This window comes from Anastrepha obliqua, chromosome 1 (assembly GCF_027943255.1).
Source record: "Anastrepha obliqua isolate idAnaObli1 chromosome 1, idAnaObli1_1.0, whole genome shotgun sequence".
Classification (NCBI taxonomy): domain Eukaryota; kingdom Metazoa; phylum Arthropoda; class Insecta; order Diptera; family Tephritidae; genus Anastrepha; species Anastrepha obliqua.
In genome coordinates, this window is record NC_072892.1 from 344,941 (window position 1) to 372,292 (window position 27,352).

Consider the following 27,352-nt stretch of genomic DNA (forward strand, 5'->3'; position numbering starts at 1 on the left):
CCATGCGGCAGTAAACCAAACATGACACTTCTTGGTTATTATCGAATCTTTTCTCTAATTTCACAGAAATTTCAATATACTTGTTTATTTTGCTATTGCCTTTGTTGGAGTAGAAACTTTTTGAGTAAATAGTAAATTGAGCAACGGCGTGATATCAGTTTCGGTATTTATTATACTTCAGGGTTTTAGCAATGCTATAACAACCGCAGTTAATGTGTTTAGTGCATTAGTATTCCGACAGTTGAATTCATTTTTTGTTAATAATGGTGCAGTAATACTAAAAATCTTTTGCGCAAATAGCATTTACGAGTAGTTGCAGTTTGCTGTAGGACGAGTGCAAACGTGATCTCAATAACGTTCGGTCGTGTTCGATATAAAAGCAGAAAAAATATAAAAAGTTATTTTTTGGCTTGTAAAATTTAAAGCTTGCGGCTCACACCTCGATTTTAGTCAATTGTTTCCGTTCCCCCTATACCCTTTTGACCACCCTGTGTTTTTATAAATTTCCTTGAATTCCAGGAGTGTTCTTGCCAGTGTTTTATTTGGTTCATTCGTGGAACGGCTTTGCGGAATTTGCTTTTTGTTGTTCATTCGTCGGGCATGCAGCAGAGAACGTTCTCTGCGAAGTGTAAATGACAGTTCTATTTCTGGCAAAGTTTTTCATACGAGAACAAAGAATTACTTTAAACGTGGAAAAGTACAAGTTACAAAATAACAAATCGCTAACAAAAGTCTGTGATTGAGAAGAATGTTGGAATAGCTGCAGATTAAAGACGGCAGAAACAAAGAATAAGGGCGGAAAATAAATTGTCTTCCTGTTTTGCGTTGCCTGTGGGTTTTGTTGTTTTTCTCCGTGGTTCTCTGCAAGCGCCAACGTCTACGTCAGCGGGAAACTGCAAAAGTTTTTCATTAGTGCTTGAAAATAAAAAGAAAAATCGTGAAAAAATTGTGCAATTGTGACAAAAACAATTTGAAACGCTTTCAATTAGCCCTAGAATAATTAGGCGATAAAAGATAAAGTACCAAAAGAAACGACATAAATACGAACAAGTAAGAAGATAAATAGAAGTTTCTGATCGGGGTTGTAGCTTTCAACAAATTTCGAAAGCCGTGCAAAACAATTCTTGAATTTGATTTGTTTGATTAAAGGGGTTTTATGTCTGAGTTCTACGTTGGCTATGGATTGTAAATTTATTGTTTATAATGCGGCTCGAGACAACAACTTAGCGCAATTGAAGGTAAGTGGACGGAGTTTACCTCAAAGAGATCTTGCTATTGATTTTAATACACATATGAATAACTAATGAAAACATATACATATATTTTGTACACCTTTGTTTAATTTTAAAGGATATTTGGCGAATAATGTATACTCGAAACGAAGTTACACCTCTCTTGTATAACCGATAAGTCCACAGCCCCGGTCGAATTATTACTAAAAAGTTCAAAATTCCCAAGCCTATGCAAGTGGCCGCGGTCCTAATAACAATGAGACTGCAGCCGATATGAGCCGGAAGTTATTGTTCATCCCTAGCAGAATCGATTTCTTTTGTTTTTAGTATGATCCTGAATTTCTTTTCAAATTTAGTGACCTTAGTGATATCATCCCTGGGTAGCTTGGCAAGTGGAAGCTGCAGGTTGAAATATTCCATTTTCTTGGAAGAGGTAATTTTTCCTTTACCAAAACCTTCCCTAGTCGAGCGCCACGTCCGCAGCTGTAGAGCAGCTGTAGCTCAACTCTAAGCGAGAGTCCAAATCATTAATTTTGCAGAAATTATTCTAAAATAATGATAAGAGTATTTAAAATCATAGTCCTAACCGTTAAGCATATTAAGTCTTTAACTGGATGAATTTCATAGGCACTAATTCCGAGATGTAGTAGGAGCTGCACCACAGCACTCCTAAAAGTGTCTGATGACATAAGGCTCAACATTGACAAAAAGCATGTGACCTTTCTAACTCTACTTGACCATTCAAAGGCATTTGACTCCGTAGACCATAAGCTCTTAATTTTGAAGCTTTAAAACTTATTTAGCTTTTCAACGTCGGCCTTGACTCTTATAGAAACGTATCTTAGTGACCGATCACAAGCCGAATGTAGTTATAATACCATGTCAAACTTTCTCCCTGCAACCAGAGGTGTACCTCAAGGCTCTATCCTTGGCCCTCTTTTATTTGTCTTGTACATTAACGATTTGCTCGGTGTGATTAAATATAGTGATGTCCATGTATATGCTGATGACGTTCAATTATATGTTAGTTGTCCCATTAGCTGTATTGATATTTGCATAAGGGGGGAAGCTGGTCTAGAATTTTGAAAAAATCGAAAAATTTTTTTTTGTCTTAAAAGGTGCTTTAGGGTCTTAGAAATAATATACCAAATGAGGGATGCCAGCAAAAATGTCTAAATGCCCAAATTTTTCATTCGACGGCAGTGCCTCGCAGGTATGCCCCGAACGCTACTTACAACTTTAAACGCGTTTTTCTCGAAATCACTTTTTTTAAACTGGCCGAAGACATAACTCGAACAAATCTTTACCGATTCTTACGAAATTTTGACAATACATTCGAAATACCTTTCTCCGGAGACGTACGTAGGATTTTTTATTTATATTACATAGTTTTTTTTTTAATCAACAATTTTATGTCGTTCTTTATAGTGAAAATTGTAACTTTTTGTTCAAACGTGCACCATTTCGCGAAAAAACAAAATATCGAAAAAATCCTACGTACGTCTCTTTCTGTTGTTATATAGAAACTAAAAAAATTTTATTTTTTGATCCAGGACAAAAATTAAGGAGTTTACGTCTTCGGCAATGGACCCACTAGAAAAAAAGGCGCCTTAGGAGAACTGCTGGACAGCGGCCATTTTGAAATTAATTCAGACGAAAAATTTTGTATTTGTACCATGAAAGCTATATTATTAAACCTATTTCACAGATTTTCGATTGATTCCTTTGTTGAGTCAAAATAAATTCATAAAATATGCCCATTTTTTGCGCTCTAGACCAGCTTCCCCCCATAAGTAATATGAATTCTGACTTGAGCCTCACAAGCAAGTGGGCTTCTGAAAATGGGTTAATTCTTAATCCTGATAAGTCCCAATGTATCGTTATTTACAAAAAATATATCAAGCTCGATGGCTATACACAAGTCAAACTAAATGGCGCTGTGATTAAATATGTGGACAATGTTAAAAATCTAGGGTTTACATTTAATAGAACTTTGACATGGAGCAACCACATCTTTACTGTCATAGGCAAAGTTTATGGTATGCTAAGAAATGTATGGACAACTCAATATTTTACACCAGTAAACACTCGACTACTACTAGCTAAAACGTATTTGTTACCAACGTTACTGTATGGTTGTGAGTTATATACTCCTTGTGATAGTGTGTGTCGTAGTCAGCTTAATGTTTTGTATAACAACATTGCAAGATACGTGTACTGTAAAAAACGTTATGACCATATTTCAGTATTTGCGAAAAAAATTGCTTCCGTATCCTTTTACGACTTGCTTAGGTTTAAATGTTTAGTTTTACTCCACAAGATCATAAACACTCAGAAACCCAGATACTTCAAAGATCGACTTATGCCTTCAAAGTCCTGCCGTTCGTTAAACTTAGTCCCAAAGAAATACAGTTGTTTGGTGACTGAACGTCAATACTTTGTGTTCTCTGTCCGTCTTTGGAATACCTTACCTTACAAAATTAAACGTATAAAAGAAAGCTCGTGTTTCAAAAATAAATTGCTTCGCTATCTTGCCGAAAATTGCTGAATGTACTTTAAATCTCTTCCTATTAATCGCTACTCCTACTGCTACTATTTTTACCTTACTTTCCTTTTAATACTTTCTCCAACTTATACTTCTTTACTACTATCTGTAATTTTAATTTTAATTTTGATTTTACTGTTAATCCTTTTATGTAAACTATTCTTAAGGTCAATCATTGTAAAAATAACCTATGGTTGTATGTTTTGACTTTAATAATAAATAATAAAATAATAAATAATATAATTGGCGCTTACATATGTACATATATTAGTCTATGAAAATTGCACCAAAGTATATGTATGTATGCATGTTTATATATGTATGTACATATATTAGTATACAACATAACTTATAAGGTATCTGGTAAATATTATATTACCATTCATTTTTTCCTTCATATACATATATATTCCGTTTTGTGGTCTAACGTTCGGCCTTCGGTCAAATTTTTAAGTACTTTTGCGGTCTTTTGTTCCCTTTGTTTACTAAGTATACAATTTTTATAAATTTACAAAGGTAATTGAGTGTTACTTTTGTAGTCCTGCAACCATATCCCATATAATTAAATGTAAATTTATTCTGGATGTGGAATGCCAAATCCAAATATTGTTTCTTATTTCTTTATTATTTGTAAAAACACGATTTTAGGTAAATTCATGTATTTCTGTAAAAATATGTGCGAATTTGACATCTTTGATATTGTGACGTAGATGACTAGAACACTAATATTTGGTATTCATCATCATTCTTGTATGTAGATACCTAATACCTTTCAGGTTTTTGTTTCCATGATAACCACGCCAACGTTGCCAATACGACTCGGAATTATATTCAACTTAGGACTCCTTCCAGTGGCATTTCTCGAAAATGTATGTTGTTAAAACAACAGCAAATGATATTAAAATTAAATTGCATTTAGTTACCTTGAGAATGAGCAAGTCAATATGAGCTGTAATATCTTTATTATTTTCAAAAGATTTTTAGCGGGATAATTTCTCTGTACCGAAGTAATATTCAGATACATATGCATACTCAAAAAGATCTGAATGAATGCAACGAATACATATAAACTAATATTTTTTAATATTTTTAGTTTTCGTATCTTTCTTCTTTCGTATAGCATTGGATTGATTTTCCGTAAATATTTTTTTAAGTTTTGCTGCCGCTTCCATTCGTAAAGGTCAGCATCTGGTTGTGTATCTGGTTTGCTTTGACTCCAATTCTCCGATAAGATCTTTCTGTTAGTTTCTGTGAATTGCCAACAAGTACGTGAACGAGGAAGGGCAAATTGACAGTCAAAAGAACATCAGTCACTGACTCAAATGCTAAACGAATCAGAAATGAAAAGCAATAACCGTACGGTCAAAAAACTCAGACCACTCTTGAGTTTCTGAACGGTTAAATTTCTTGTTTTGGTTTATGCTGATATTTTTGTTTTTCTTTTTTTCAACAACGCTCTAGCTCAATCAACTATTGCAGCTTCATGGTGTTTCAAGCTTTGGTTTATACAGATTGATGGTGCTTGTAGCCAATATCTTAAACCAGAAGGCTAATGTTCGCCAGTTTGCTATTATATGTATATACAAATGTGTATAATCAGACTAGTTTGTGTTCATGTGTGAATGCAGGTAACTAAGCGGAGTTAAAACTAGCTTTACAATCGAGTAATCGAATAAGATCAATGCGATTATTTCCATTCCAAAGAGTAGGAGGCAGCACTTTCGCAAATAAAAATAATGTATTCGCAATCAATAGTTTCGATTCCGATCACATTTGTCAAAAACTTGTAATAGGGGTTTCATGCAACTGGCAATACAAAATTCAATTTTAATACACATAAAAACTGATTCTATTTGGCTCTCAATATCTAATGGAAACTGGAAAGTTTTGGTGTAGGCGACACTAATATTTTCTAAATAAGGCAGATCAGATATGGAATTTCTGGGAAGATAATGCCTGTAACGATTGGATCAAGTACATAACTAGTATCTATACCACGAAAAACTGCACAAATCGAATAATTGCAAGATGTTTTTCTAAATCGTACACGTGTTTTTGTGCATATAAACAATGACTCATGCCGAAAGTGCAATTCCGTAATTGTTTCTTGTTTTTAAGACTCTCATCATAGATGTTTTGTGTATACAATGAAAAAAATAGACTTATGATGTTTGAACAAACGGAATATAATATTTTGAAAAAAAATGAAGCAATTTTCATTATTATTTTACTGTGCTTTCATTATTGTGTTTTCAGTAAGTTTAAAAGGCTACCTTCGTATTATGATTATTTCTATTAAAACTTGATGCGCGACTACCATTCGGAAGAACATAGATTCGAATCTCCTGCTCGACAGACAATGGCAAGCGTGCGAGTGCATTTCTGTCATGAAAAATCTCGTCATAAAAAACCATTTGCCGTTCAGAGGCGGCGTAAAACATTGGGCCCCTCTATTTTGTGGAAAACATCAATACTATATTTTACAAATAAATTTGCAAAATACTGTAAGTAGATGGTGCCGGGCGCCGATGCTATTTTGTACCGATGTTGGTTAGTTGTGGTCATGTATTGAGTAACATTTCGTGGAAAATTCTCATGATTTCTATTATGTTTTTAGCGTAATCTGGAGTTTCTTGTATTTGTTGCTCCTCTTGGAGATGGGGCAGTGCAACACAATGTTCAATGTCAATGTCGTCGAGTAGAATGAACAGGATAGCGGTTCGTGTTTAGTGTACAGATGTTTGTTAGAAAAGAGTGTTGTTTCCAGTCTCACTCTGAGGAATGATATGCAGTCCTACCGATAATGTACAATACGATGTTGTATTTTGGTCTAATGGATGGATTGTTGTGTAAGGAATAAGCTTGAGCAATTCCAAGACTTCAATTTAATTTCGGAATATACTCTGAGAATTAAGATGTGATTAGTGAGTCAAAGCATGGGTAATCATATGCTAGCGGCAGAGTGAGAGCACTTTTTGCTGCTCTGTTGTTGTTGTTTTTGTAGCAGTAACTCTGCCCTGTCAGTGCAGTGTAATCACCAGTCGTCTTCATCTAGCTCATCTAACGGTAGGCCCAGGAAACTTGCTGTTTCGACAGGTTGGGCCAGATGGAGAGGGGTGTTAGGTGGGTGGGTTTGAGAGGGCATGTGAATAGGTGGTTAGTATCGCGTGGTGTGCCTTCACATGCCGGAAATATATTGAGTATAATGGTGTCTATTCTGGTTAGGAAGAAGTTTAACCTACTTCAATATACAGAACGTATATTCATTCCCATGGCAGCTGGTTCTACGTTACCGGAATGACTCGAGTTTTTCCCGATCAAGGGCTGCTACCCCAGTAAACTAGCCCTGTCTAGTGTACCGTATCCTACCCCCAATCTTTCGCCACAGGAGCAACTCATTGCAGCAAGTTTGCTCCAAATACTTCTCTTCCGGGTTGGCGTCGAACCCAACCCCGGACCAGAAGTATTTTACTGCTGCATTTGTCACAAACGGCTCCACCCGAACTCCACCTCGGTTAGGTGTAGTAAGTGCAACGGATGGTGACATCTTAAGACCTGCTCAGGCTTTAAGACTCACAGGGAGTGGTCCACAAGGTTTGTGGCCACGTGTTGCTCCCGCCCACAGGCGGCCCCTGCCTCAACGGCGATACTGCCCTCAGTGACGGCACGTCACTCTGCTGCCACCAACAACACCTCAACGGTAAGGAGCCCCCACGAGCAACACAACTCCCTCTCTGACCCACAACCCTCCAGCTCCTACCCCAGTGCGGGGACAAACCAGCAGCTCTTGGTCCCCCGCACAGTCTGCTCCGTGTGTCAGACCGTAGTTCCTCGGAACTTGACAACTGTCCAATGCAATTCTTGCAGTGGCTAGTGCCATTTTCGACTTCGTTGCCCCCTGCTGCAGAGCTCTGCACCCGCAACCGCCCCCAGTGGCTAGGCCGCCAGTCAACATCAGACCACTACCAATTTTGCGGAACGCACAGCAGGACCAACGTAAACAACATCACGCATCCCTCACCCCCGAGTTACGACCATACTCCCGCGAAGCTTCAAGCTATTGCAACTGAACTGCAACAGACTCACGAGCAAGATTGACGAAATAGTGGACTTCATGAGCCGGTATGATATCAAGATAGCTTCGGTCCAGATTACCAGGGACGGCTACAACGTGCATAGAAAGGACCACGAGCGAGACAACGGTGGTGGCCTAGCGTTTATAGTCCACCATTCAGTGCAGTATCGTCTCATCGATGAAGGCATCGACCGCAGGGAAAGCACCTTAGAATGTCAAGGTATAGCTGTCCGGTCAGGCGATGCCGAGCTCGAAATTTATAATATCTATATACCCCCTGTCACCTGCTGCCCGGCAAGATATCTCCCTGATATTGGTGCGCTCATCAGGGGAGAAAACCGATTGGTAGTAGGTGACTTTAACGCGCATCACGATCTTTGGCATTCAAGCCTGCCAAATGATCGTAGGGGACAGCTATTGACAGATTCGCGGAATTTACTGAGGACATCTTCGCAGCCCTATACATTCCCACCGATGTGCGCGCAGGCGAATGCGCATTCCGCAAGGTGATCACAGCCGCCGCGGCCCGCCTCATACCCGCTGAACGGATCCGGACAGCCGAAGCAGCCGTTCTGGCGAATGAGCATGATCGCCTACGCCAGGCCGATCCCGGGGATCCTCGAAAAAAGGATCTCAATTCAGAGATCCGGCAACTGGTAACCCGACATAAGCGGACCAAATGCGTAGAGCATCTGAAGTCCTGCAACTTCATCTCTGGTGTGAGCAAGCTCTGATCCACCGTAAGGTCCCTGTGGATCCCGATGAAGCAGAACGACAAGGTGGATATCACCTTCAAAGGTCGTACTTCGTCGGATCCGCAGAGATGCGCGAGCTACTTTAGCCGGCAATTTATACTGTATCCTCCGGTCGACAGATCCAAACGTTGTGCACAAACTGACATACAACAGTGCACCGCTTGCTTTTTCCAGCGACGAGGTTCAGGGGGCCATCAAACATATGAAACCATCTAAAGCCATTGGCCCTGACGGACTAAACATGCTGATGTTGAAAAAGCTAGGTCCACTGGGAGTAGAATTTCTCACCAAGGTCTTCAACCTGCCTATGGCCACTCTCGTCATTCCTGATAAGTGGAAATTAGGGAGAGTGGTCCCACTACTGAAGCCACGGAAACCCGCCAGGGGAGTCCTATCGTCCGATAACTCTCCTTTCCCCAGTACTGAAGACGCTTGAAGCCCTTCTACTCCCACTCCTTACAGAACACCTGACTCCAGCCTCACACCAGCATGGTTTCCGAAGAGTGCACAGCACCACCACGGCACTCACCGTCATAAACACCCAGGTAAACCGCGGACTAAACCAAAACCGCCCTGCGAGAGGACTGTCCTAGTAGCGTTGGATTTCCAAAAGGCTTTCGATGCAGTCAGCCACGCCACGCTACTAGATGATATTTTACAGTCGACACTCCCGACAGGGCTGAAGAGGTGGACCGCGAACTACCTGAGTGGTCGTCACGTCGGTGATATTTCGAGACCAAACGTCAAAACAGAGAAAAATAAACCAGGGAGTACCGCAGGGTGGTGTCCTTTCACCCTTGCTTTTTAATTTCTACATTTCGAAACTCCCCTAGCCACCAGAGGGAGTCTCACTGGTCTCATACGCCGACGACTGCACGATAATTGCGTCGGGCAATGACATTGATGGCCTATGCACAAAAGTAAATGACTACCTCCCCGCCTTTCTCGCTTCTTCACTGCGAGAAACCTAAAAATTTCTCCCACTAAATCCACGGCGACCCTTTTTACCACCTGGACAAAGGAGGTCAAGCTGCAACTTCAGATACACGTCGATGATACCCCAATACCGACGGTAAACAACCCCAGAATATTGGGAGTCACCTTTGACAGCTTGCTCTCCTTCTCAGCGCACACAACCGCTATTGCAACGAGAGTACAAAATCGCAACAAGGTCCTCAAGTCGCTTGCCGGTAGCACTTGTGGCAAAGACAAAGAAATGTTGCTGTCGACTTTCAAAGCAATAGGCCGACCGGTTCTTAACTATGCTGCGCCTGTCTGGTCGCCCGGAACCAGTGATACGCAGTGGACGAAGCTCCAGACCTGCCAAAATACTGCAATTAGGACCGCGACAGGATGTCTTCTGATGACCCCAATACAACACCTGCATGACGAGGCTGACATGCTTCCTGTGAAGGAGCATAACAAACTGCTCAGCAAGCAGTTTCTGCTAGGGTGTCACCGTAGGCCTCACCCATGCAGACACCTGCTTGAGCCTGAACCACCTCCCAGGCACATCAGGAGGCACTTTCTCAACTACGTGGACGAGATCCTGGACAAAACAGACAGACCACTCCAGGATCAGACAGTGTACAGACAGGCCATAAACGACATTCATCGGGAAACCCTTACCACCTTCTTAAGCTCCCGACCGCCGAATGCCGTTATAGGAGACCAACCACCACCTATTGCAGACGAAGAGCTCCAGCTTCCCCGAGAGTTCCGCGTAACCTTGGCACAATTACGTCCTGGATACTGTAGCAGGTTAAACTCCTACTTATCCAGAATCGACCCCGACATACTAAACATATGTCCGGCATGTGAAGGCACCCCGCACGACACTAAGCACCTTTTCACATGCCCCATCAAACCCACTCATCTAACATCTCTCTCCCTCTGGACCCAACCCGTCGAAACAGCTAGTTTCCTGGGCCTACCGTTAGATGAGCTAGACGAAGACGACCGGTGATTACACTACACTGACAGGACGAAGATACTGCTACAACAACAACAGAACTTACTTGAGTCAATGTCCAATAATTTAGTCCAATAACGGCATTTGAGGATTGGGAGAAGGTGGTAAGGGTCTCCCGATGAATGTCGTTTGACATCTGCCTGTATACTGTCCGGTCCAGTAGTTGTAGTTGTGTTTTCTCCTGGACCTTGCTTGGGAGTCGGCTCAGGCTCTAGCATGTGTCCGCAGTTATAATTCCCTTGGCTGTCCTGATTCCAGTGTTTTCACAGGTCTGGAGCTTTTTCAGAAGAAGGTGGTGCATATGAAAGTTATCTACATCCAATCGGTTTTCACCTCTATGAGCACACACAGGGTGATATACAGCCGGACAGCAGGAGACAGGGGTATGTAGACGTTAATTATTTCGATCTCGGCATCACCTGGCCGGATAGCTTGACATTCTGAGGTGCTGTCCCTGCGGTCGATGCCTTCGTTATTGAGACTATACTGCACAGTGTGGTGGACTATAAACGCTAAGTTTTGGAATGCAGCTATTAAGATTCTATATCGACTCACAAAGTCGATTATCTCATCAATCTTTACTCGTGAGTCCGTTGCAGTTCAGTTGTAGGAGCTTAAAACTCCTCGGGATGAGAGTCGCGAATCGAGGTGTGAGTGGCGCGTGGGGTTGCATACGGTAGCCCTGCTGTGCATTCCTCTGTTGTTGTTGTGGCCTAAGGGTAATAGTCGGTCGCGCCACAATGGGTGGTGCTGTTACTCGGATGAACTTCGTGGAAACGTTTGGATCCTAGTTGGGGTGCTGGCCGATTGCACCAACACATTGCGTCAGGTAGCGCCCGTGGGGGCTAAGGGCACCAGATGGCGGGATCGACATGTGGCCACATACCGTGTGGTCCACGAATGGGTAGCTTTAGATCGTGCAAAATCTTGAAATATATTTCTTATACTTCAGGTTGCAGCTTGTAATTTCGTTTTAGAGAGATTGATATGTTTCTAAAATACTCATGAAGGCTTGCTTGTGTTGAGGTTATTGATTTGGCTCTTAGTTTGACGGAGCTCTCATTGCACGTGTCTGTGAAGTCCTGGTAACGTGCTTCAACTCTCAGTGTATCCAATGGGGTGGAAGGAAGAGCGCCAATAGTTGAACTGAAGCATTTGTTAAGACGATGTTGATTTTTCTTAAATTTGTTGCTTATGTCCATCCGTAGGATCTATGTTGTAGGATGCCATTTGATAGTGTTCACAACATGTTTTGTATGTTCATTCCATAGTAGCATTATCGTAAATATTGGACTTAGTATTCTAATAATCTTTCGAATCATCGCTGCGCATTTATGCTTACCACACACATATAGGGTTTGAATTTTATCAATAGGAACATTTGGTCGTCTGCTGTTCGCCCAAAGGTTGATTTGCTCTCTTCGATACGGTCAAAGGTCTACTTGCAAAAAAAATTAAAGAATGAAATACCAAAACAATTTTTTTTGCTCCATTTCAACAGCGCCATTATCGCGAACTAGATCATAGATCGTAAAGTTAGCTTAAAAAGCTTTCACATCTTATTTGAAAGAAACATATGTAGAAATACTAAAAGAGAAGAAAACAAGCGGAAACTTTCTAGTTTCGCAGACAACTGATATTTTATTTAAATTTGAAATACGAAAAATTGGACCTAGTGTGTTCTCCAGACACATGAGTAAGGTCCAAAGTAGATTTATTTTCTTCATTCCTATCTGTATTCTTTATATTTCCTACGCTAAATTTAATTTTGTGATTTGCACAAATTGTAAGTAGCCGTGTTGGATCAGCTGTTTTTCCCTGCTGGTGAAAATGTTTCCAAAAATGAAATATCGCATTCTTCTAAATTTTCCCTATAAAATAAAATATGATCTTCGCGAACACAATCTACAGAAAGTATTGTCTATGTAACAGTGATGCTAAACGCATGCTGCTATAACGGAGTTTTGTGTCCCACGGCACACCTCTAGACAATTCGTACATAGTTCGATAGGATGAGGTTAGATTCCAACTACGTTAAGTGAATGTAATGAAATAAACTGCCGAATTTGACATTGAGGAATCTAACATTTAACGGAAATCATAGTTGTATAAACTTCTAAATCAAGCAGGTGTAACGCGTTATTCATACTTGAATGTTTTCATTAATACTGAACACGCGGTAGAGTTATTTATACATAAAAACAAGTTCTTTGCAAGTGTGCACGCCAATATTAATAGTCTTATTTGGCAGAACCAGTATAACATTGCTTTATATTTTTACTCTTTCCATTGCTCGAACTCAAAATTATTAAATTTTCCGCAGAAAATTAACTTTTACTTTAGTTTACTTGAAGCTTATCCAGTTCGCTACTACTCGAAATGGAAAATCTTAATGTATGGAAATTAAAAACCACTTTTGCGTTTGCACGTACAAATAAATTTAATTGCGGAAAAATGAATTTTAGTGTTCCTGTGATTCTTTGTGGTTTTCTTCTTCAGAATTAAGAATTCACTTTGAAATGAAAGAAACACCAATTCTGGTCCAGTTGCTCTACTTTATCTAAACTTAATATTCCTTTATGGCTTCGACACCAATCTTGCTTTCGTTGCTGTCCCATAAATTCGTTTTTTATGAACGTGCGAGCACGTGTAACTCAGCCGCTTTATTTTAGCGCCAGTGCTGTGGTAAATAAATATTCACGTGAGTTGTTTTTTGTTAATTTATAAATTTAAATAGCTTTTACTTAGCTTAAAGATGTCATTCATTGATAATTTTATTTTTATGTTGATTTCGGAACCTTTTTCTTGCCATTAGTCTCACCTAATTATCTTACAACAATCCCATTTTACATAAAAACGTATTCTCCCACTAATAAGTGTTACTATTAATTAGTATCGCAGTCATAAACGTATTGTAATATTTTTTAACCCTCTGTTGGGCACCCGGGACTTTTTCGGCTTTGGACGTAAATTTAAAATATTTCTGTTATAGCTAACGACTTGAGTTTCGAAGTAGCTTCCTAAAATTTAATTTTCTATCGATTTACGGACGTAAACTTTTAAAAAGGATCTTTGAAAAGGACGAAAAAAGGTCAAATCCGGGTGCTCAACCGGTTTTAAAAAAGGAGGGTTAACAGAATTGCTTTAGTTTTGGAAGTTAAATTTTGTGGTGGGAAATGCTGTTTTGTCAATTGTCTAAACAAATGTTTGGAAAAGTGAAAATAGCCCATTATATAGTTATAGTATCGAATTCGCAAACAAATTTACAAAGTTTATGAAAAAAAAAATGTTAAGTGAGTGCCAAAGTTTTAGCCAATACTGTAAGTGCTGCATTTTGGATATTGCATTGATATTAATCGTAATCCAGCTCATATCCGTATGTAATAATGTATCAGATACCTCCTTTGTTTCTACGCATAAATTATTTTTATTTGACATTGAACTCACACAATGTCGGTGCATTACGAGTTTGAGATACCACTACACCAGCATGATCTTGCAAAGATCACTGCTAAGCTAATCGAAGGCATGCACACGCACACACATTTATGTACCTATGCACGAATGAACTATTTGTTTTTATACATCGAAAATTCGTGTGGTATAATATTATATATGTGTGTATGTAAATACACTTAATGTAGGCGGAACACAATGGTGGCAATGACTGCAGCGACAGTAAAAGCAACGGCGTATGCGAAAAATATATTCATACACAACATGCCAATGCATAGTGGGACCCTGACTTGGGGATACATCTCCATAGGCAAAACTTCAGATTTTTGGCGAACTTGCGCCTGTTGCGACTGCTCAAAGATCAGCTGTTCTTTTGTGTTTATGAATCTGTTTTTTGTACTTTTGTGCTGTTTTTTACTAAGTTTCAGCAGGGGAATTTGTGAGAATTTGACAGTTTACGCTCTCAAAACCACGTTCATACAAGGAAACATTTACTTCAAGCGTCATCAATTTACTTATTTTTATATTTTCAACTTTAATTTGATTTTCGCATTAATCTAAATTGAAACTCAGCAGGGTTTAAATACTGCTGTAATGGTTTTTACTGAAATGCTCCCAATAATAATTTTGTTTTAATCAATTTAAATTTTTTTGTTTATTCTTATTCTGTAGCATACTCTTGCCAACAGATCAGAGTCGGAAGTGATGATGCTTATATCTGCGAAAGTAAATGGTGCCACACCGTTGGTGATTGCCTGCCGAAATGGCCATTACAATATAGTAGAGTATTTGCTAAAGCGACATGCCAATGTTGAGCAAGTAGGATCAGTGAGTTTCGATGGAGAACCAATTGAAGACGCGCCACCGCTATGGTGTGCCGCAGCTGCGGGTCATTATGGTATCGTGAAACTGCTGGTACATCATGGGGCTAATGTAAATAGCACGACACGCACAAAATCAACGCCACTGCGAGCAGCTTGTTTCGATGGGCACTTCGACATCGTCAAGTTTCTTGTGAACAACGGTGCAGGTGTGTTTTTTGTTTTGTGAGAAGGAAGATTATTTTATATACTTTAAACTGGGTTTTTATACTTTTCAGATTTTGAAGTGGCCAACCGACACGGACATACATGTCTAATGATAGCTTGCTACAAGGGCCACTATAAGATCGCGCAGTATCTACTATCACTGAATGCCGATGTGAATCGGTGCAGTATAAAGGGGAATACGGCCTTGCATGACTGCGCGGAATCTGGTTCGCTGGAGATTTTGCAACTGTTGCTGAAGCATGGTGCAACAATGGATGTCGATTATTATGGTATGACACCTCTGTTGGCTGCCAGCGTGACTGGGCATTTGCCAATTGTGGAACACCTTATTACTTTACGCTGTGTCAGTCGAAAAAGTAGAATCGATGCCTTGGAACTTTTAGGTGCAACTTATGTGGATAAAAAACGTGATATGATCAGTGCTTTGTCACTGTGGCGGCGCGCAATGGAAGACCGAAATCAGGAACCAAAAATTCCAAAAGTTATCGGTGAACCCATTGCTGCTTACGAATATGTATCGGAAGTGGCAACAATAGAAGCGCTGGAAGAGTTGGTTTTGGATCCCGATGAAATGCGAATGCAAGCTTTGGTTATACGACAAAGGATCTTGGGGCCAACTCATCCTGACACCAGCTACTACATACGATTCAGGTACCTTAGGAATATTCTATTTATTACCATGATGATTTATTTACATATTTTCGTGTCATGTAGAGGTGCGCATTATGCGGATGCCGGACGTTTTGATCGTTGCATTGAATTATGGACTTATGCGCTGACGATGCAGCAGAAAATTCTTCAACCTCTTAGTCCAATGACTCAATCGTCTTTGCTATCATTTGCTGAGCTGTTTAGTTTTATGTTAGTCGAAGCTGGGCGTTTGTTACCCCGTGGCCGCATTGTACCACCAATCGAAGCTGCAGATATGTTGATGATATTTAATAAGGCTGTTTTAGAAGTCGAACGAGGTAATCAAATTGCTTGAATAAAATAGGTTTATTTTCGTGTGAAGTATTTAGACTTAGCACTTTCAGGCCTTGAATGGAGCCTAGAACACGAAAAAAATCCCGTTGCACCACCAACTATGCATGATTGCAATCACGATCCGAATGCTTTAAGCCGCGCCTTAGTAAGCGCTTTACATATTGGATGTTTATTGGCATCACTTGAGGAAGACGAAAACTTCTGCCCAAATATGCGCAAACAAATTTTATATTCTTTATATAAGTTGAATCGGCTTAAAGTGTCTGTTCGATCAGGACGAACTGCCTTGCACTACGCCTGTTATCGAGAAGGCACCCTTGTTGGTCGCTATCCTGCTTGCCAGTTTCCTTCACCAGCACTAGCGAAAGCTCTACTCGAAGTCGGAGCCAACCCGAATGCTAGAGATGACGCTGGAAACACGCCATTACATTTGGCTGCAACAGCGCAACCATGTCCACGAGCATTAACGAAAGTGCTTTTAAAATATGGGGTACATCTGGTAAGTTAAGATTATTCACAGATTAATCATTTAACAATAATAATATTTTTATTCCAGGATGCTAAAAACGATGCTGGTGAAACCTTCGAGTCACTGTTGAATCCTACGAAAATACATGAAATTGTAAATCCACTGAAATTCACTACTCTGGCATGTTTAGCTGCGCGAACAATACAAAAACATCGAATTAAGTATGTTAATATCGTCCCTCCATCGCTGTACACATTTATTGAAATTCACTAAATGCTGAGTGAGAGCTGTCAAATATGCCAGAATGCTCATAACGTGTTCAACTGTTCAGCGCAGGGCAGAGCAGAGTAAATGATCGCAGTTGTAAATACTTTTGTGATCGACGCGTGTTTTAATATTCTATTGAATTTTATTTTTACGTGTATATTACTTATCAAAACCTGTACGCGGAGATATTGAAGTTATTAATGCTAATATTGATGCCCTTTCTTCCTGTTTGGCATTTGCACTGATATATGTAATGTAAAACAATAGCCTGCAACTCATCCAATGTCAAGCTTTAGTAAACCAGAAATGAATGAAATTTAATATACAATATTGTACTGATATTCTATGACAAACAGAACAAATTCTGTGCATTGACCAGATTTTTCGTTTTACCTAGAGGCGTTTGAGTAAAACAGTGATGCAAAAAGTAAGACATTCAGCTTTAGTGAATGAAATAAAGATGTTTGAGGATAAAAGTAAGCATATATACCATACATAGGCATATAGTAAATAAAAGAAAAGGAAACGACTAAGCAAATAAGTGTAACAAAATAAAATGCATAATCAGTAATACAATTCTTGATATACATGTATAGTAGCTTAGTTCATTCGTATATATTTTCAATGCACTCATAAATACCAAACAGCTGCAAAATAATTAATTTTATATTAATCGCTCAGAGTGTATGTACATCAAATCGAAAATTTCAGTGAATGTAGAACTCTACAATTACATACATACATATATCCTATAGATTATCGATCTTAAAAAATATACTTTTGTTTAACGACTAATAAGAAGCGGGTTCTTTGTCGACTGTCTTTGCTGGCAACATAGACGAAAATGAATTGAAAATCATTTGCAATTCTTATTAGTTATAAATGTTGGAGACTCAAACGTGTGAATAGCTTGGCCCATAAATGTCATGCTAACAAAAATAAATCAGAATTAAGCAATGCGATAAATAAATATGTAGCATAAAATATAAGTAAGTTTGTAAAAAAGTCGACTTTGGCTCCTTAAAGGGAGAGCAGGCTTTTGTAAGACGCGTGGAGAAATACTTAAAAGTTGATATAAATACCTTAAATACAAATATTAAGTAGAGTAATTTAATACAAACACAAACATTTTAAAATCATGAATTGTGTGTTTTACTTAATTAACCAAGCCGTATTTCACTTACGTAGTGTAGTGGATAAGTAAAAAGAACTTGCAAGTATTCCATCTATCGCTTGTAATTAGCATTGAATTCCGGCGTTGTGATAAAGTAGTTGTATGCTAATGAAACGGGACGGTATATAAAGGAATATCGCTGTGCAAAGTAAGTTTCATAAATTCTAGCAATTTGAGGGAATGCATCGTCGTAAGTATTGTATCCTCGTTAGTACACAAATTTTATTGCTAACTGTGCAATGGGCTTCCACGAAACCGATGCCTTATGGAAAACGCGCCATAGAAAACTTCGAGAACTATTTCAATGAAATAAATGTAGATGATGAAGAAGCAGAAGACAGAACTCGCAACGCGGTAAATTCTCCATTACAACGATGGCCAAGCAACTTACTGCTCTACAAAATCTCACCTGATTACAGCAAGGTGGAAGAGGAAAATGTTCACGTGGCACTGAAGGTATTCAATGAGAGCACTTGTTTAAAATTCAAGGAATATGACGAACGTCGAGATGGGAACTTGAGGTATATTAACTACAAGAAATCTTCGAATATGTGTGGTACAAGAGTTGGGTTTAATGCACTAACACCGACTGGGCCACACGATGTGGTATTAAATCCGTATTGCTTAAGCGAACGCGGCGTAATACAGCATGAGACGATGCATGTGCTCGGTCTCTATCATGAACAGAGTCGCCCCGACCGCAATAAGTACGTGCAAATCGAATATACGAACATTCCACAAAAGTACTGGCCGCAATTCATTGCATATCCCGAAATTTATACCACCACATATAACGTGGAGTATGACTACGAGAGCCTTATGCACTACTCACAGTTTGCTTTCGCAAAGGATCAGACCAAACCATCCATGCGTGCAAAGATTGGAAACACGGTGATGGATCGTGACATGGGCCAAATTGTCGGACCTTCGAAAGGAGACCTGATGAAAATCAAAATGATGTACAAATGTGGACTAACGAAATAAACAGTAACTGGTGCAAAAAAGAGAATTTTTCATGTATTGACTCGTCATTTAATAAGTAAATAATAAAAGTTGCACGCCTTTTCTGATTATTTGATTGTTTTGTTTAGATATGGAGTTACCCGTTTGCTTTGTCCGAGGAAGAGAAGGAAAACACAGTTTAAATATTGGTATTGTTTTAACTTAAGTTTTAACCTGTCATACTAGCGACCACATTCCTCGACAAAGTTTTATACTCGTCTATTTACATGTAAGCAGTGTCTAATAAAACTCTTAACACGCGTTATGCATTCCAGGGCTCGCGAACAAAACTTAGTACATACAAAAATACGTATTAAGATGCGCTTTGCGGTATATTCGCAAGTCGTGTGCATTAATATTTTAGAACTGAGCTATTTCTTCTACCTGAGAATTGAAAGCTTCTCACGGAAGTGATGATGCTTATATCTGCGAAAGTAAATGGTGCCACACCGTTGGTGATTGCCTGCCGAAATGGCCATTACAATATAGTAGAGTATTTGCTAAAGCAGCATGCCAATGTTGAGCAAGTAGGATCAGTGAGTTTCGATGGAGAACCAATTGAAGACGCGCCACCGCTATGGTGTGCCGCAGCTGCGGGTCATTATGGTATCGTGAAACTGCTGGTACATCATGGGGCTAATGTAAATAGCACGACACGCACAAAATCAACGCCACTGCGAGCAGCTTGTTTCGATGGGCACTTCGACATCGTCAAGTTTCTTGTGAACAACGGTGCAGGTGTGTTTTTTGTTTTGTGAGAAGGAAGATTATTTTATATACTTTAAACTGGGTTTTTATACTTTTCAGATTTTGAAGTGGCCAACCGACACGGACATACATGTCTAATGATAGCTTGCTACAAGGGCCACTATAAGATCGCGCAGTATCTACTATCACTGAATGCCGATGTGAATCGGTGCAGTATAAAGGGGAATACGGCCTTGCATGACTGCGCGGAATCTGGTTCGCTGGAGATTTTGCAACTGTTGCTGAAGCATGGTGCAACAATGGATGTCGATTATTATGGTATGACACCTCTGTTGGCTGCCAGCGTGACTGGGCATTTGCCAATTGTGGAACACCTTATTACTTTACGCTGTGTCAGTCGAAAAAGTAGAATCGATGCCTTGGAACTTTTAGGTGCAACTTATGTGGATAAAAAACGTGATATGATCAGTGCTTTGTCACTGTGGCGGCGCGCAATGGAAGACCGAAATCAGGAACCAAAAATTCCAAAAGTTATCGGTGAACCCATTGCTGCTTACGAATATGTATCGGAAGTGGCAACAATAGAAGCGCTGGAAGAGTTGGTTTTGGATCCCGATGAAATGCGAATGCAAGCTTTGGTTATACGACAAAGGATCTTGGGGCCAACTCATCCTGACACCAGCTACTACATACGATTCAGGTACCTTAGGAATATTCTATTTATTACCATGATGATTTATTTACATATTTTCGTGTCATGTAGAGGTGCGCATTATGCGGATGCCGGACGTTTTGATCGTTGCATTGAATTATGGACTTATGCGCTGACGATGCAGCAGAAAATTCTTCAACCTCTTAGTCCAATGACTCAATCGTCTTTGCTATCATTTGCTGAGCTGTTTAGTTTTATGTTAGTCGAAGCGGGCGTTTGTTACCCCGTGGCCGCATTGTACCACCAATCGAAGCTGCAGATATGTTGATGATATTTAATAAGGCTGTTTTAGAAGTCGAACGAGGTAATCAAATTGCTTGAATAAAATAGGTTTATTTTCGTGTGAAGTATTTAGACTTAGCACTTTCAGGCCTTGAATGGAGCCTAGAACACGAAAAAAATCCCGTTGCACCACCAACTATGCATGATTGCAATCACGATCCGAATGCTTTAAGCCGCGCCTTAGTAAGCGCTTTACATATTGGATGTTTATTGGCATCACTTGAGGAAGACGAAAACTTCTGCCCAAATATGCGCAAACAAATTTTATATTCTTTATATAAGTTGAATCGGCTTAAAGTGTCTGTTCGATCAGGACGAACTGCCTTGCACTACGCCTGTTATCGAGAAGGCACCCTTGTTGGTCGCTATCCTGCTTGCCAGTTTCCTTCACCAGCACTAGCGAAAGCTCTACTCGAAGTCGGAGCCAACCCGAATGCTAGAGATGACGCTGGAAACACGCCATTACATTTGGCTGCAACAGCGCAACCATGTCCACGAGCATTAACGAAAGTGCTTTTAAAATATGGGGTACATCTGGTAAGTTAAGATTATTCACAGATTAATCATTTAACAATAATAATATTTTTATTCCAGGATGCAAAAAACGATGCTGGTGAAACCTTCGAGTCACTGTTGAATCCTACGAAAATACATGAAATTGTAAATCCACTGAAATTCACTACTCTGGCATGTTTAGCTGCGCGAACAATACAAAAACATCGAATTAAGTATGTTAATATCGTCCCTCCATCGCTGTACACATTTATTGAAATTCACTAAATGCTGAGTGAGAGCTGTCAAATATGCCAGAATGCTCATAACGTGTTCAACTGTTCAGCGCAGGGCAGAGCAGAGTAAATGATCGCAGTTGTAAATACTTTTGTGATCGACGCGTGTTTTAATATTCTATTGAATTTTATTTTTACGTGTATATTACTTATCAAAACCTGTACGCGGAGATATTGAAGTTATTAATGCTAATATTGATGCCCTTTCTTCCTGTTTGGCATTTGCACTGATATATGTAATGTAAAACAATAGCCTGCAACTCATCCAATGTCAAGCTTTAGTAAACCAGAAATGAATGAAATTTAATATACAATATTGTACTGATATTCTATGACAAACAGAACAAATTCTGTGCATTGACCAGATTTTTCGTTTTACCTAGAGGCGTTTGAGTAAAACAGTGATGCAAAAAGTAAGACATTCAGCTTTAGTGAATGAAATAAAGATGTTTGAGGATAAAAGCAAGCATATATACCATACATAGGCATATAGTAAATAAAAGAAAAGGAAACGACTAAGCAAATAAGTGTAACAAAATAAAATGCATAATCAGTAATACAATTCTTGATATACATGTATAGTAGCTTAGTTCATTCGTATATATTTTCAATGCACTCATAAATACCAAACAGCTGCAAAATAATTAATTTTATATTAATCGCTCAGAGTGTATGTACATCAAATCGAAAATTTCAGTGAATGTAGAACTCTACAATTACATACATACATATATCCTATAGATTATCGATCTTAAAAAATATACTTTTGTTTAACGACTAATAAGAAGCGGGTTCTTTGTCGACTGTCTTTGCTGGCAACATAGACGAAAATGAATTGAAAATCATTTGCAATTCTTATTAGTTATAAATGTTGGAGACTCAAACGTGTGAATAGCTTGGCCCATAAATGTCATGCTAACAAAAATAAATCAGAATTAAGCAATGCGATAAATAAATATGTAGCATAAAATATAAGTAAGTTTGTAAAAAAGTCGACTTTGGCTCCTTTTTTAGTATAAAGGGAGAGCAGGCTTTTGTAAGACGCGTGGAGAAATACTTAAAAGTTGATATAAATACCTTAAATACAAATATTAAGTAGAGTAATTTAATACAAACACAAACATTTTAAAATCATGAATTGTGTGTTTTACTTAATTAACCAAGCCGTACTTCACTTAGGTAGTGTAGTGGATAAGTAAAAAGAACTTGCAAGTATTCCATCTATCGCTTGTAATTAGCATTGAATTCCGGCGTTGTGATAAAGTAGTTGTATGCTAATGAAACGGGACGGTATATAAAGGAATATCGCTGTGCAAAGTAAGTTTCATAAATTCTAATATAGCAATTTGAGGGAATGCATCGTCGTAAGTATTGTATCCTCGTTAGTACACAAATTTTATTGCTAACTGTGCAATGGGCTTCCACGAAACCGATGCCTTATGGAAAACGCGCCATAGAAAACTTCGAGAACTATTTCAATGAAATAAATGTAGATGATGAAGAAGCAGAAGACAAAACTCGCAACGCGGTAAATTCTCCATTACAACGATGGCCAAGCAACTTACTGCTCTACAAAATCTCACCTGATTACAGCAAGGTGGAAGAGGAAAATGTTCACGTGGCACTGAAGGTATTCAATGAGAGCACTTGTTTAAAATTCAAGGAATATGACGAACGTCGAGATGGGAACTTGAGGTATATTAACTACAAGAAATCTTCGAATATGTGTGGTACAAGAGTTGGGTTTAATCCACTAACACCGACTGGGCCACACGATGTGGTATTAAATCCGTATTGCTTAAGCGAACGCGGCGTAATACAGCATGAGACGATGCATGTGCTCGGTCTCTATCATGAACAGAGTCGCCCCGACCGCAATAAGTACGTGCAAATCGAATATACGAACATTCCACAAAAGTACTGGCCGCAATTCATTGCATATCCCGAAATTTATACCACCACATATAACGTGGAGTATGACTACGAGAGCCTTATGCACTACTCACAGTTTGCTTTCGCAAAGGATCAGACCAAACCATCCATGCGTGCAAAGATTGGAAACACGGTGATGGATCGTGACATGGGCCAAATTGTCGGACCTTCGAAAGGAGACCTGATGAAAATCAAAATGATGTACAAATGTGGACTAACGAAATAAACAGTAACTGGTGCAAAAAAGAGAATTTTTCATGTATTGACTCGTCATTTAATAAGTAAATAATAAAAGTTGCACGCCTTTTCTGATTATTTGATTGTTTTGTTTAGATATGGAGTTACCCGTTTGCTTTGTCCGAGGAAGAGAAGGAAAACACAGTTTAAATATTGGTATTGTTTTAACTTAAGTTTTAACCTGTCATACTAGCGACCACATTCCTCGACAAAGTTTTATACTCGTCTATTTACATGTAAGCAGTGTCTAATAAAACTCTTAACACGCGTTATGCATTCCAGGGCTCGCGAACAAAACTTAGTACATACAAAAATACGTATTAAGATGCGCTTTGCGGTATATTCGCAAGTCGTGTGCATTAATATTTTAGAACTGAGCTATTTCTTCTACCTGAGAATTGAAAGCTTCTCACGGAAGTGATGATGCTTATATCTGCGAAAGTAAATGGTGCCACACCGTTGGTGATTGCCTGCCGAAATGGCCATTACAATATAGTAGAGTATTTGCTAAAGCGACATGCCAATGTTGAGCAAGTAGGATCAGTGAGTTTCGATGGAGAACCAATTGAAGACGCGCCACCGCTATGGTGTGCCGCAGCTGCGGGTCATTATGGTATCGTGAAACTGCTGGTACATCATGGGGCTAATGTAAATAGCACGACACGCACAAAATCAACGCCACTGCGAGCAGCTTGTTTCGATGGGCACTTCGACATCGTCAAGTTTCTTGTGAACAACGGTGCAGGTGTGTTTTTTGTTTTGTGAGAAGGAAGATTATTTTATATACTTTAAACTGGGTTTTTATACTTTTCAGATTTTGAAGTGGCCAACCGACACGGACATACATGTCTAATGATAGCTTGCTACAAGGGCCACTATAAGATCGCGCAGTATCTACTATCACTGAATGCCGATGTGAATCGGTGCAGTATAAAGGGGAATACGGCCTTGCATGACTGCGTGGAATCTGGTTCGCTGGAGATTTTGCAACTGTTGCTGAAGCATGGTGCAACAATGGATGTCGATTATTATGGTATGACACCTCTGTTGGCTGCCAGCGTGACTGGGCATTTGCCAATTGTGGAACACCTTATTACTTTACGCTGTGTCAGTCGAAAAAGTAGAATCGATGCCTTGGAACTTTTAGGTGCAACTTATGTGGATAAAAAACGTGATATGATCAGTGCTTTGTCACTGTGGCGGCGCGCAATGGAAGACCGAAATCAGGAACCAAAAATTCCAAAAGTTATCGGTGAACCCATTGCTGCTTACGAATATGTATCGGAAGTGGCAACAATAGAAGCGCTGGAAGAGTTGGTTTTGGATCCCGATGAAATGCGAATGCAAGCTTTGGTTATACGACAAAGGATCTTGGGGCCAACTCATCCTGACACCAGCTACTACATACGATTCAGGTACCTTAGGAATATTCTATTTATTACCATGATGATTTATTTACATATTTTCGTGTCATGTAGAGGTGCGCATTATGCGGATGCCGGACGTTTTGATCGTTGCATTGAATTATGGACTTATGCGCTGACGATGCAGCAGAAAATTCTTCAACCTCTTAGTCCAATGACTCAATCGTCTTTGCTATCATTTGCTGAGCTGTTTAGTTTTATGTTAGTCGAAGCTGGGCGTTTGTTACCCCGTGGCCGCATTGTACCACCAATCGAAGCTGCAGATATGTTGATGATATTTAATAAGGCTGTTTTAGAAGTCGAACGAGGTAATTAAATTGCTTGAATAAAATAGGTTTATTTTCGTGTGAAGTATTTAGACTTAGCACTTTCAGGCCTTGAATGGAGCCTAGAACACGAAAAAAATCCCGTTGCACCACCAACTATGCATGATTGCAATCACGATCCGAATGCTTTAAGCCGCGCCTTAGTAAGCGCTTTACATATTGGATGTTTATTGGCATCACTTGAGGAAGACGAAAACTTCTGCCCAAATATGCGCAAACAAATTTTATATTCTTTATATAAGTTGAATCGGCTTAAAGTGTCTGTTCGATCAGGACGAACTGCCTTGCACTACGCCTGTTATCGAGAAGGCACCCTTGTTGGTCGCTATCCTGCTTGCCAGTTTCCTTCACCAGCACTAGCGAAAGCTCTACTCGAAGTCGGAGCCAACCCGAATGCTAGAGATGACGCTGGAAACACGCCATTACATTTGGCTGCAACAGCGCAACCATGTCCACGAGCATTAACGAAAGTGCTTTTAAAATATGGGGTACATCTGGTAAGTTAAGATTATTCACAGATTAGTCATTTAACAATAATAATATTTTTATTCCAGGATGCTAAAAACGATGCTGGTGAAACCTTCGAGTCACTGTTGAATCCTACGAAAATACATGAAATTGTAAATCCACTGAAATTCACTACTCTGGCATGTTTAGCTGCGCGAACAATACAAAAACATCGAATTAAGTATGTTAATATCGTCCCTCCATCGCTGTACACATTTATTGAAATTCACTAAATGCTGAGTGAGAGCTGTCAAATATGCCAGAATGCTCATAACGTGTTCAACTGTTCAGCGCAGGGCAGAGCAGAGTAAATGATCGCAGTTGTAAATACTTTTGTGATCGACGCGTGTTTTAATATTCTATTGAATTTTATTTTTACGTGTATATTACTTATCAAAACCTGTACGCGGAGATATTGAAGTTATTAATGCTAATATTGATGCCCTTTCTTCCTGTTTGGCATTTGCACTGATATATGTAATGTAAAACAATAGCCTGCAACTCATCCAATGTCAAGCTTTAGTAAACCAGAAATGAATGAAATTTAATATACAATATTGTACTGATATTCTATGACAAACAGAACAAATTCTGTGCATTGACCAGATTTTTCGTTTTACCTAGAGGCGTTTGAGTAAAACAGTGATGCAAAAAGTAAGACATTCAGCTTTAGTGAATGAAATAAAGATGTTTGAGGATAAAAGTAAGCATATATACCATACATAGGCATATAGTAAATAAAAGAAAAGGAAACACCTAAGCAAATAAGTGTAACAAAATAAAATGCATAATCAGTAATACAATTCTTGATATACATGTATAGTAGCTTAGTTCATTCGTATATATTTTCAATGCACTCATAAATACCAAACAGCTGCAAAATAATTAATTTTATATTAATCGCTCAGAGTGTATGTACATCAAATCGAAAATTTCAGTGAATGTAGAACTCTACAATTACATACATATATCCTATAGATTATCGATCTTAAAAAATATACTTTTGTTTAACGACTAATAAGAAGCGGGTTCTTTGTCGACTGTCTTTGCTGGCAACATAGACGAAAATGAATTGAAAATCATTTGCAATTCTTATTAGTTATAAATGTTGGAGACTCAAACGTGTGAATAGCTTGGCCCATAAATGTCATGCTAACAAAAATAAATCAGAATTAAGCAATGCGATAAATAAATATGTAGCATAAAATATAAGTAAGTTTGTAAAAAAGTCGACTTTGGCTCCTTTTTTAGTATAAAGGGAGAGCAGGCTTTTGTAAGACGCGTGGAGAAATACTTAAAAGTTGATATAAATACCTTAAATACAAATATTAAGTAGAGTAATTTAATACAAACACAAACATTTTAAAATCATGAATTGTGTGTTTTACTTAATTAACCAAGCCGTACTTCACTTACGTAGTGTAGTGGATAAGTAAAAAGAACTTGCAAGTATTCC

At 39.1% G+C, this 27,352-nt stretch overlaps 5 protein-coding genes across 6 annotated transcripts; all 5 read left to right on the forward strand.

The window, feature by feature from the left end:
• Positions 1 to 254: 254 nt before the first annotated feature.
• On the forward strand, positions 255 to 17,120 carry LOC129236155 (protein fem-1 homolog CG6966). 2 transcript variants are annotated; one of them, XM_054870384.1, is made up of 6 exons: positions 255 to 1,238; positions 14,708 to 15,065; positions 15,135 to 15,735; positions 15,799 to 16,052; positions 16,110 to 16,567; positions 16,625 to 17,120. In XM_054870384.1, exons 1-6 carry the CDS (start codon positions 1,179 to 1,181, stop codon positions 16,808 to 16,810), a joined length of 1,917 nt encoding a protein of 638 aa, XP_054726359.1. In that variant the 5' UTR covers positions 255 to 1,178; the 3' UTR covers positions 16,811 to 17,120. The 2 variants fall into 2 exon arrangements, with proteins under 2 accessions (XP_054726359.1, XP_054726360.1); XM_054870385.1 differs by having other exon boundaries at positions 256 to 1,238; positions 16,119 to 16,567.
• Positions 17,121 to 18,047: 927 nt separating this feature from the next.
• On the forward strand, positions 18,048 to 19,080 carry LOC129236160 (zinc metalloproteinase nas-13-like). The gene has a single exon (XM_054870390.1). The coding sequence runs from the start codon at positions 18,159 to 18,161 to the stop codon at positions 18,960 to 18,962; it is 804 nt and encodes a 267-aa protein (XP_054726365.1). The 5' UTR covers positions 18,048 to 18,158; the 3' UTR covers positions 18,963 to 19,080.
• Positions 19,081 to 19,391: 311 nt separating this feature from the next.
• On the forward strand, positions 19,392 to 22,608 carry LOC129236158 (protein fem-1 homolog CG6966-like). The gene is given in 6 exon segments (XM_054870387.1): positions 19,392 to 19,718; positions 19,788 to 20,388; positions 20,452 to 20,606; positions 20,609 to 20,704; positions 20,771 to 21,219; positions 21,277 to 22,608. Coding segments are annotated over 6 exon segments (1,812 nt in total). The 5' UTR covers positions 19,392 to 19,393; the 3' UTR covers positions 21,463 to 22,608.
• Positions 22,609 to 22,824: 216 nt separating this feature from the next.
• On the forward strand, positions 22,825 to 23,700 carry LOC129253441 (zinc metalloproteinase nas-13-like). The gene has a single exon (XM_054891813.1). It carries the CDS (start codon positions 22,825 to 22,827, stop codon positions 23,626 to 23,628), a length of 804 nt encoding a protein of 267 aa, XP_054747788.1. The 3' UTR covers positions 23,629 to 23,700.
• Positions 23,701 to 24,057: 357 nt separating this feature from the next.
• LOC129236157 (protein fem-1 homolog CG6966-like) lies at positions 24,058 to 27,271 on the forward strand. Its single transcript, XM_054870386.1, has 5 exons — positions 24,058 to 24,384; positions 24,454 to 25,054; positions 25,118 to 25,371; positions 25,438 to 25,886; positions 25,944 to 27,271. The coding sequence occupies exons 1-5, from the start codon at positions 24,060 to 24,062 to the stop codon at positions 26,127 to 26,129; spliced, it is 1,815 nt and encodes a 604-aa protein (XP_054726361.1). The 5' UTR covers positions 24,058 to 24,059; the 3' UTR covers positions 26,130 to 27,271.
• The last annotated feature ends 81 nt before the right edge of the window (positions 27,272 to 27,352 follow it).